Source organism: Peromyscus maniculatus, chromosome 7, assembly GCF_049852395.1.
Source record: "Peromyscus maniculatus bairdii isolate BWxNUB_F1_BW_parent chromosome 7, HU_Pman_BW_mat_3.1, whole genome shotgun sequence".
NCBI classification, from domain to species: domain Eukaryota; kingdom Metazoa; phylum Chordata; class Mammalia; order Rodentia; family Cricetidae; genus Peromyscus; species Peromyscus maniculatus.
In genome coordinates this window covers 92,410,308-92,422,400 of record NC_134858.1, presented here as the reverse complement: position 1 = coordinate 92,422,400, position 12,093 = coordinate 92,410,308, and the positions used below count along the sequence as shown (strand labels likewise).

General features: G+C 40.3%; 1 protein-coding gene across 1 annotated transcript in view; it reads right to left on the bottom strand.

The window, feature by feature from the left end:
- Positions 1-12,093, bottom strand: part of Slc9a9 (solute carrier family 9 member A9) — a 548,574-nt gene that overhangs the window by 283,763 nt on the left and 252,718 nt on the right. The window contains exon 8 of the mRNA XM_076576829.1: positions 11,131-11,236. Coding sequence (XP_076432944.1) covers positions 11,131-11,236 — 106 coding nt within the window. The remainder of the gene's footprint in view (positions 1-11,130; positions 11,237-12,093) is intronic.

Below are 12,093 nucleotides of genomic sequence, written 5' to 3'. Positions count from 1 at the left end.
ATATATATATACATATATATATATATATATATATATATATATATATATATTTGTTTTTTGTAAAAGCTGGGTAAATATGGGAAACACAGGGTGTCTGGATCCTGTATAGTGCTTTGTTGACCTTGAGTTTTTTAAATGATAATGTACAAAAAAATAGCTGGTGAGAGAAATTGGATTATGAAAACTTAAAAATGAAAGTCAGAAAATATGTTGCATTGAGCGAGAGGTTATGCCTTTGTTTTCACAGGAAACAAAAAGTTATGGTTCTCTTCAAAATTAATAAAGATCAGATTTGATTAGGTGAGACCTCCTGAAGGTCTTGACTATAGACATGAAAAAAAAAAAAGACTACAGGGACAGGTGACATATATGCTGATCCCTCTACTATAGGAACAGCTCTGAGATTAGATGAGACATGATAAATCTTGTTGGCTATAGAATCCTCATGATTTATTACATGACATCCTTTCATATGATATGGATGCATATTTGGGTATACAGTCCAAACAAACTTATAAAGTTAACAGGTACCTTTTACCTGCTCAAACATAAAGCAAAAAATCATGTTGGAGGACATTTGTACACTGTGTGAAAATGTATTGCTGTGATTGGTGTAATAAAAATTTGAATGGTCAATAATTAGGCAGGGGGTATAGGCAGGACTTCCAGGCAGAGCAAGAACTCTGGGAAGAAGAAGGTGGAGTCACCAGCAAGACATGGAGGAAGCAGCATGGGCAGTATGAAGGGATGAGGTAACGAGACACATGACAGAATGCAGATTAAAATAAATGAGTTAATTTAAGTTGTATGCACTGGTAAGAGAAGCCTAAGCTAAGGCTGAGCTTTCATAATTATTAAATCTCCATGTCATTATTTGTGAATTGGTGGCCCAAAGAAAAATCCAACTACAAAATAATCTTTAACTGACTTGAGCACACTACGCATTCCATATTTGTGTTAATGTAGATATATGTTACCTTTAAAAGTTTATGTGTTTTCAGAACAAAAGAACTGCCCTTGCCTCAACTGCTGTCATAATGCTGTCCAACTGGACAAGCAGGACACAAGGTGACTTCTGAACTTTGTCAAGACAGAGTAGGACAGTCCTTCAAAATTCCTGCTTCATAAAAAGTCTGTCAGATACTCTAGGCCTGTAGGCTAAAGATGGATGCCCCAATATTACAGAGGAACTTGTGTGACTGACCAGGCAGCCAGGTGTTCCTTTCATTCCTATAGTTTTGGAAGTTGTCTGCTCTATACTTTCTATTTACTCAGGTAATACTATATCCTTCTTAGGTCTTTAATGGGGTTGAAGACCAGATAGTTATAGTTACAGTTTTCATTGTTACCAAATTCAGAAAAGAAACTCACAAAAGAGGTATAAAGTATGTAAGGTTGAAATACATAAAAGTTTAAATTGTTTATGTAAGAAAATATTTTGAGGTATAAAAAGATAGTTTTAATATAGTAATATAAGTTATGATAAAAATGGTTTAGATATAAAGTTTTAAATTCATAAAGATAAGATAAATAATAGAGTATTTTCTCCAAATATGCCAAATACAAATGGACTGGACATTGTAAATATAATTTTTACTCAATAATTGTTCTTATTATATTTAATTTTACAATATTAGAGTTAAAACCTTTTCTTTTTATTTAGACAAAATGGGGGAAATGTTGTGGGATATTTATACACTGTATGAAAATGTATTGCTGTGGTTGGTTTAATAAAGATCTAAGTGGTCAATAACTAGGCAAGAGGTGTAGTCTGGACTTCTGGGCAGAGAGAGGAAGTAGGAGGAATCTAGCTGTGGGAGACACCAGGAGACATGGAGAGGAAACAGGAGATGCAAGATGGAAGAGAGGTAACACCACATGACAGAACATAGATGAGTATAAATGGGTTAATTTGAGTTATAAGAGCTTTTTAGGAACAAGCCTAAGCTAAGGCCAAACTTTCATAATCAATAAGTCTCTGTGTTGTTATTTGTGAGCTGGCAGCCACAAGAAAAATCTGACTACAGAGATTTGTGTTGTACTTACTTGTGGGAATTCATTCCTCCAATGGCTTTGGGGATACAAACTCTAGGGTGTGGCTTTCTGTCTGCTTACATGACTCCTGAAGAGTGGAGGGAGTTGAGTGATGTGCTCTCTTGGGTGGTAAAGACTGTCAGGTGTCATGAAGCAGTGTGTGATTGGTTTCCAGCTTTCCAAGGTCTCTGCAACTAGATTTACCATATCCTGTATTTGTGAGTGTATTTTCCCATTTCATATCTTAATAAATTCCTGATACCCCTCAAACAGACACTCATGGTTTTCAATTACACTTGTTTACTGAACCTGCATCATGGCATGCTTGCCCATGATTCAGTGTGTCAATAACTAATGTCCTTGGGAATGGTGGGTGCTTGTTCCTGTAGCCTGAAGGCCTAACATTTTGAGGTGCCTGGTAAATACGTTTCCTTATCTATTGGTAAGTCTTGGCTATGTGAGCTTTATGGAGTCCTGTCAGTGTGAAATTGAGAGCAGTGTTAAGCAAAGAAGTACTGGGCAGATTTGTTTTGAGAAACAGTTCTAATTAAGACCCTTATGCATTTTGCTCTAGATACTGAGCACCATAAACACCATATCCCAGCCCAGTCAGAGGCAAGTCAAACAGAACACATTCCCTTCTAACCTGAAAGCTTTCTTTGGGATTTTCAACCCATTTTTGCCAATTGGTGAGATGGTAGGGATGAGAAGTCAAGAGCCGAGTCACAGAGATCAAGAGAAGTCTCAACATGTCTGGTGAAGTTACTGCAGCGCGAGAGCTATTTTCTTCAGCTATTGTGTGAGAGAGAGAGACTTTCCCTGGTTCCCTTTTCACTCCAGAAAAGCCTTTCATGAACCAACCTGACATGTGTCAGCTCTTCCTTATCAGGCAGTGTAATTAGGGCCCGAGACTGCAGACCAACAGAAGCATGTGGAGGACTAGACAGACATGACTTCACTGTTGTGTTCCATACATGTGCCTAGGGCATCTTTGTTTCAAATCTCGGTCATTTCTCTCAGAGAATGAACCAGATCAGGACTTGTTTCAACCTCTTTCTGGTCCTTTCTTTCTTTCTTTCTTTCTTTCTTTCTTTCTTTCTTTCTTTCTTTCTTTCTTTCTTTCTTTCTTTCTTTCTTTCTTTCTCATGGAGCCTTTTATTCTCTAGGCTCAGACTTCAAAGCTCATCAGCTTTGCTCAGCCATCAAGACTAGTTTCCTTCATATTTTGCAAGTTTATTATCTTAGATGGAAACCATTCCAAGCTGAATAAATAGTGGGCTATATTGTTTAAATTTTGTGCGAGAGAGGGAGGCATGTCAATACCCTCGCCTTTTCCTCCAGTGGCTATAAAATAGGCCCCAGGAATCTAAAAATGGAAGATGCATTTATTACAGTAGTGCCTGGGAGCAGGGAATCATTAGACACCGTGTCAATGTTGCCCTTAGAAATCACACACTTTAGTATTTAATGAGAGCCCTGAAAATTTGCTTCTGGCAAAAACTGGACCCCCAAAGTCTCTGCTGGGAAAGAGATTACAAAAATGAATTTTCAAATAACCTTTCCAGCTGTGCTTTTTTGTTATCTTCATAAACTGAGCATCAGCTCCTATGACAGGATTCAATTTTATTAAGGATTATGCTATACATAATGCTGCTGAATTATTTTCAATATTCAATTTAAAATAATGGCTTTAGTAACCTAATGACTTTCAGAAAGTAGGTCTCTGGATGGGGAGATTTCTACGTGATCAGAAGTCAGGGATGCGGGTATACTAGGCGTCTCTTGGAGAGAACAGCTCAGGGTCTTGCATTTCCTCAAAAGCCACCTCTGTGTTTGTACAAAGTCCCTCCACTGGAAACTAATGAAATCTGTTTGCTTTAGCAGTGAAGAGATAAGAACCAATTAATAGAATGGCTTGTTCCAGCCCCTGTGAGTCAGCTGAGGAGCCAGAAGCCAGCGGCTGCTCCCTCCACAGCTGGCTGTGAAAGCCGGGCAGACACAGTCTCATAAATTCTTTCTTCCTGGCACTCCTTGCTATGGAGAATCCCTGATGTCCATTTCAATGTGCACACTTTCTTCCCCGAGGAAGACTTTTCATTTGCACTTTATATCTGTCCAATCTTCCTAAGCAAGCTTCTCCAACTGCACTTGTAGTATTTCCAGTAGCAGGAAAAAGCAGACTTCTGGGGAATAGAAATGCCACCCTTCATTTGCATGTCTAAAAGCCACTTGTTTTTCTAAAAAAACCAAGTTCTTCTGTGTGACTATTGAAAATGTGCAGGTGCAGTTTCCAAGAGACTGGGATGAGGTGGTGGCAAACATGGCCCTTGAAGTGAAAGATGATGAAAATAAATCAAATGATCATCATCAAATTAGTAACAACTGGAGTGAAAGCTGGAGACATAGTAGTGAGAAAGCCCCCTTCCCCGATGAAGTGCTCGTAATGAATCTAATAAGAAGCTGAAATGACAAGGATAATGAGCACCATGCAAACCATCTTCAAAGCTTGATTTTTGTCTCTTTGTTTGTCTCTAAGTATGCACCTGGCATAAGACGGTCCTGAGTACTCTCGCCTCAAGGCTGGGCTGCCTTTGAACTACATTTCCTTCCTGGTCTGTCATCCACTTGTGGTTTCCTTTGTGAAATAGCCTGTGTAGATCTTTACTTCCTTGATCCCATTTAGGCTTCTTTGTAAGCAATCAAAACAGACCCTGGCTACTGCCACCAGGGGGGATTTATTGGAAGGAAGTATGGCAGCTCTCAGAAAGAAAAAAAAAGGCACCAAGTGCCAGGGCTCTGCTGGCAGGGATGAGTAGAAGGTCTCAACAAGGTTCTGCTATTGCAAAGAACAGGTGCCAACAGTTATGCATCTTCCTAGTCCTGTCCTAAAGATTCCTATTCCTAGGGAAAGTATCTGGTGGACCTAACTCCAGAAGCTGTCAATCATTTTAGCCAGGGAGGGTGAAACACTTTCCTTAAAATACTATTATCCAGTGGAGTAGGAGAGTGATTCCTTAATTAACACTGGGATATTACTATCAGTGGAAGTGAGAATGGGTGGTGGACAGATGCACCAATACATGTCCACTACATTCCTCTAGACTAGGCTATTTTCCTGTCTACCTGTCTAATTTTCAGCTGAGGAGGTATGGAAGTCAGGTTATAGATGAATGAAATTCATGATGCTCATTTACTTGGTCTGTGGATCTGCTCTGGGACAGCCTGACCAGTGGCCAGAAAGGAACTATAGCAATACCATCAGGTACAGGAGCACTTACTACTCTATCGTGGAGTCTGTGATGCAGAGTTGGGAAATTTGATTCTCTGATGAACTGTGCTCACTTATTCCAAGACTCAAAAGAAAAGAACCGAGGCTTGGGAAGTACAGTATACAATATGCTTACTGCGCAAGCATGAGGAGGCGATTTCAGTACTCCAACCCATAAAACAAAACAAAACAAAAATCAAAACAAACAGAAAACTGAGGGCAGCAGCAGGTGCCTGTTATCCTAGTATTAGGATGGAGGCAGAGACAGGAGGGTCCTTGGGGCTTGTGGCCAGCTAGTGTGGCCAAATAGTAAGCTCCAGGGTCAGTGAGAGATCCGATCTTACTGATGATTGAAGAGCCGATGTAGATCTCTGGCCCACACATATACACATACATATACATATGCATATGCATACACACACACACACACACACACACACACACACACACACACCAGACTGAGTGCTGGGATGCTTCAGTCTTGCTGTGGACCTGGTAGTCTATTGTGACATCTGTCCTTCAAGCCTACACATTAGGTTAGTACTTCAGAATTTCAGAACTTCAGTACTTCAATATTTCAGAACCACGAAGAGTAAATGAAGTAAGACAGTGAGCTCTAGATGCACATGAATAAGCAAGTCACTGTAGAACCCTACACTATAAAATAGCTAAAAAGATACTTAAAAAGTAATTTGTAAGTCTAATATGAAGATAACCATAAAAATTTACAGAGGGCCATAAAATGACTTAAATAAATATAGACGTAATTCTCAAATTATTTTCTGTTTGAAACACATTATTTTCAATTTATTTAGAATTATAAATACATGAGCACTATAGACAGCACAGAGGCCTTTAAAAATAAGATGAAATGTAGGATATTGATCAGCAGTATCTATATACCTGTATACATATATGTAGATGTATAGATAAATTATTTTAGATTTATTTTTATGTGTATGGGTATTTTGCCTTCATGTGTGTTTGTCTCTGCATCACATGCTTGCAGTTCCTATGAACACTAGGAGAGAGTACTGGATCCCCTTGAGTTGGAGTTACAGATGGTTGTTAGCCACTATGTAGGTGCTGGGGATCAAATCTAGGTCCTCTGGAAGAGTAGGCAGTGCTCCTAACTGCTAAGCCATCCCTCCAGCCCTGATCTATCGGATATTAAGATAAACCATGAAACTGAAAAATTTAAAGAGTGAAGATCCAATGCTAAGTGAACAACAGAAAGTCCAGAACATACACATAATACATGTTTGCACAGATAGACTTACATCTATGGGTGGCTTACCATCTGTGAAGGAAATCAAATCCCTATTCTATCCCACAAGTAAAAGCAAAGAACTACTACAATAAAGCATATATTATCATTAAAGAAATATTGGGCATTATAGAATGGGGATAAACTTACATAAAAATTGAAAATGTCTACACTAACCACATTACCTGATACAAGCAAACACAATGTAACATACTTAAAAGGAAACGGGTACAGAGAGAAGATTCCATGGCTAAAGGACTTGTTGATCAAGCAGGAGGAATAGAGTTCAGATCCCAGTACGCCTGTAAATGACAACTGGGTGTGATGACTCACTTGTAACCCCATCACTTGGGATGTAGAACAGGGGATCCCTGAGGACACTGGCTAGCTACCTAGATACATCAGTAAGTATGGCTTCAGCAAGGACCCCGCCTCAATATAGAGGGTAGAGAATGACCAAAGAAAGAACCTATGCCAATTCATGAACACCACATACATATATGGGAACACACACACACACACGCACACTAAAATGAAAGGGCAAGTACAAATTAGAGAGTGTTCATACCAACTAGTGTGGTAGTTTGAATGTAATTGGCCCCATAAGCTCATAAGGAGTGGCACTATTAGGAGGTGTGGCTTGCTGAAGGAAGTGTGTTTCTGTGGGGGCAGGCTTTGAGGTCCCTGATGCTCAAGCTCCCCTCACTGTGACCCCCAGCCCATTTCCTGTTGCCTTCAAGATCTATGGGACTATCAGCTCCTTCTCCAGCACCACATCTGCCTGCATGCCACCACATCCCCCCATGATGATAATGGATTGAACCTGTAAAGCTGTAAGCCACCCCACTAAATGTTTTCCTTTATAAGAGTTGCCATGGTCATGATGTCTCTTTACAGCAATAGAAACCCTAACTAAAATATCTAGCTATAAGGATTATTACCTCAAAAATATTAATACTAAAAACTCTAAATAATCGAAAGGCTTAGTAGAAGTTAACTTTATATGCCATGGTATTGAATGTCAGAAAAAGCATTTGTTGAGTAAGGAAAGCAAGTTGCTTACTACTTCTCTAAATTAAATTTAGATTAAATATCTAAATGCCTGAATATATTTAGAACATATACAATTTGTTATATGTGAATGTAAATGTATACACATACATTTTATTAAATGGACACTATAATATTAATAATAGTTATAAATAGGAAATGATGATACAAGCTATTTCTAATTTGTTTCCTTCTGTGAATGTATATTTTCTAAAATTTCATATGGTAAATATGTCTTACCATAGAAGTAAGTAAAAAAAAGTGAAGATATGTATTTAAAAACAGATACGCTATAGTCAAACGGGCAGAAATCCTGTTTTTAAGACCAGTCTTAAGTGAAAAACTAACTCATAGAACCTACAAAAGAGGTGAACCAGACATGGAAGGCTCACAGGCCTGCTTTCAGGGTGATGTCCTCGAGGACCCATGCTGTAGAATATCCCTTTACACTGTGTGAAGATATGCCACTGTGACTGGTTTAATAAAAAGCTAACTGACCAGTAACTAGGCAGGATTTTCAGGGCAGAGAGAATGCTGGGAAGAAGAAAGGAAGAGTCACCAGCCAGGTAGAGAGGAAGCAGCATGGGCATTACAGAGTAAAGGTAAAAGCCATGAGACAAAAAGTAGATTGATGAAAGTGGGTTAATTTAAGTTGCAAGAGCTAGTTAGTAAAAGCCTAACCTATTGGCCAAGATTTCATAATTAATAATAAGTCTCTGTGTTGTGATTTGAGAGCTGGCAGGAGAGGCAGAAAAATCCACCTACAGACCCATTTGGCAATGCCTGGGCTCAGGGAGTCTTTCTGGGAAATGGTGGCACATGGGTCCCACGTCCAGGTCCTGCATGCTGCACTGTTAGTGTGCCAGATGAGCAATCCCCCATGGTTGCTGGTCAAGTGTTCCTTAGCTCATTCCATTTTATACTTTTCTGAATTTATTGCTGTATATTCATTTGTTAAGCATTTTAAAAAGGTCTCTAGGTTTCATCGTTGCACCATACTAATTTACCTGTGGTCTAGGATGGTATCGTCACACTGAGATGAGATTAGAGAATTTCATTGGATATTAGACCTTCAGATTTCTTCAGAGGTGAATATGAGAAATGAGCATATGAAGAACAAGTCTCCAACTTCTCCAAATTATTATTAAAGACATTTCCATTCAGGTGCTCAAACTCCCCATATGATGATCCAAATGATGAAATCTCCTCAAATTTTAGTAGAAATCCCCCTTAAAAATTTTTGCTCACTTATATAAATAACTGTGACTTCCTCTGATAAGGCTGTTTCAGTCCTGGACTAGTCAACATGTTCTCTTTTGACTTTGGCTCCCAGAGAGCTCAGAGCCATGGTTATTGCCAAACTATAGCAAACACACAGCTGCCTAATTTTGAAGAAAAAACTCTATCCCAGAACATGAATGTTTATCCTCAACTAAGAGGTCCCATGATACGCATGGCTGGTATTATGAGTTGTCACAAATCCAATTTGGAAACAGGCAAGGATTAAATAACAAATAAACACATAAGTGATTTGGACTGCCCAGGCTTGGTCTTTGGCAATAGGAAATGCTCGTACCTAGCTTGGTTTGAATCAAATGCCTCTTAGGCATATTGCCTAAATCTGGAGTACTGCTCGGGAGAGCCTGCTGCCGGGTTCAGCCATAGACAGTGGGGTTTTCCTACTACCAAAGCCCATACCTGCAACTGCCCATCTTGTGAGGCTCGCTCCTTAATCTTCAAGTATTCACTAAGGGAATCAGGTTGAAAAGGTAAAAGAGCAAGGTAAGAAGAGCAGCAGTGTAAAGTTTCCTGTAGACTGAAACCTTGCATATAGTTTCTACAATAAGATCTAGTTGAAAGGAACCCAGAAGTAGAAAATCTTCATTCATAGAAATGCGCGTGCGTGTGTGCGTGCGTGCATGCGTGTGTGTGTGTGTGTGTGTGTGTGTGTGATGTGTGTACTTGCATGGCTTTATTATAAGACACTTCCTAGCCTTTCTAGAAGGTCAAGCATTGATTCTTAACTGTTAGCATAATGTAGATAATTTCACAAGTTAGGTACAGAACAGGACACAGACTATGGAGAAAAGGGAAACTATTTTTGAATAACTGTGACATAAGGGGTTGCCTATATTGTTTCATTTAGAAAACATTATCCACTCTAGCCCTCAGATGCACAGCCTCTTAGCAAACTCCTCAGTAACATGACAACATGTCAACATAACGGTCTTTGCATTGCAATGATTTAGATAAAGTGCCCAGGAGGGTGGAATCTGGTGGTGCCATCTTGAGTAGAGCATCATGAGAACTTGCAAGGCAGTTTTCTGGCTAGAACCCTGTAGGAATGCAGGGCCCACAAGGCTTTGCAATGTTTCAGGCCAGCTTATCACTTGGTCATCATGTTAAAACGATGTGCATGGCAGTAACAGGACAGAAATGACTAGCCCAAGAGGCAAAGCAGGCTCCTGGGACCCAGAGACCACCCTTTCTTGGAGGCCATCCTGGTCTCCCACAGGGGAGGTTCATTTGCCATAGCTTTAAATCTCCGTATCACCACTCACCACACAGTGAACTGGGGCACCTCTTATTTTTGGGTCTTTCTGTATATTAATGAGATCATCTGGGACAGGTAGTAAACTGGTTTGTGGAACATCCTCAATGGGTGTCGATTTTAATTATTTAGGTTGTTCATCATTAGAATGAAAATACCCCAAGAACATGGGTCTAACTACGGGTAATGGTAGAGTAGAGATTCTCAACGCTTGCTTGTCAGTAAAAATGTGGTGGGTAGAAATGGGCCCAGGACTGAAACGAGAGCAGCAGGAAGTCAGACTGAAGAGCCTTGGTGAGCCTTGCACATGGCAATCACCCAATTAGTACAGCCACCCTAGTGCAGCCCATGGAGTGACCGAACAGGCATTTGGTTGAGGAATCCATAGCAAAGGATCCGAAGTCCATGGGATCTTAAAGACAGCTTTCTCTGGATCAACTGCCCGACCTCAGAGGACTCTGTAGACTTTCTGCCATATGGGGCATTAGATGGTAGAACAACCCACTGGCTTGTGGCTTTCTGACTTGGCCAGGCAGCTGTGTAAAAATTCTGCACACTGATGTGTTTATATGTGCACACCCTGAAGAGGTTGCCCACACTGGAATCTGCTGCCCCTCCATTCTCCCCAGCAAGGCTGGTTGTGTGTATCCCTTCACAGTGCATGTAGCCTTTCCTTTGTAAAGTCATCCATCATAACTATAAGCCAGTCCTTTCAACATCCCCTCCTGTCCAAAAAGGAGAAAAAGAACATTCTGAAATCATTCTGTTAAACTATTTTGCACAAAGTGGATGAATTATTTTTTTTTATTATTTCTCCCCAGGGAGCCCTACAGAGGCTGATTTTGATAGAATCCATTTGATTCACTATTTAAGAGAGACTTCATTTCCTCTCCTGCTGGGCCACACATACAAGAAGCCACATTCACAGGTCTTGCTCACACTGCAGCATGAAGTACTGACCTGTTAAGCCGGCAGCCTCTGCAGACAGGAAGGCACTCCAAGAAAGCAGGAAAAACAGGCCTGTCTCCAGCATCGGGAACTCACAGAGCTTGGTAAATTTGGTCAAGTGACAAGATGTGTTAAGGAAAACAACAACTGTTTTTATAACTAAATCTGCTTGTTGGCTAAGAGGAATGGATTTGGTGACGACAGCTGCAGAGTAAAAGGCTGATTGTTCATATCTGAGTAGGTGTGGCTCGTCGGTCCTAAGAAGAGGAGCATGGATTCCATGCTGCGTTGTAGGCTCAACACACCCATAAAAATTTCAAACCAGGGTTCAGATTTTTTTTTAAAAAAGTATCTACTAAGAGTAAACCCATCAGGCTGTGGGTATGAACTCTCCTGAGTGTGGGTTGTCTCTTAGAGTGTCACCCCAGAAACAGGACCAGATAGAAGAAGGTCCAGCAAAGGAGAGTGCCTTAGAGTCAGAGGCATCCCTTAGAGGAGGCAGTGGTGCTGGTCCCTAGGATGTAGCCTGAACCTGCTCCTCTGTAGAACCCCTTCCCAGAGGGGTGGAAACAGGGCAACAGATACAGTTATTCACAGTGAGAGGGGAACTGCTCAAGCCCTCTTGGTATTAATATACAGAGGAGGATTAGTGTTAGGTTTAAGTCAAACACCTTTGTCAAATAGTGGTTCATTTTGCCAAAGGGGGTGCTTGGGCAGTAATCTATAAACTATAAATTAGAAGGCAAATAAAGGATGGCGACCCAAGCTGGGCAAAGAATGGGTTATGGAGGGATGGTTAGGAACCTCTGATAATGGGAAAGTGTGGCATTGCTAACATGTTTGCTAGGCACCAAGTGCTCTGGAAAAGAATGAGATGCGATTGACTTGTAATGTAATGCTTTTAGAAGAAAATATGAAACCTATTCTATATTAAAAGATGAATAGTCCATGGGGCGGATGGAAAAGCATGACCTT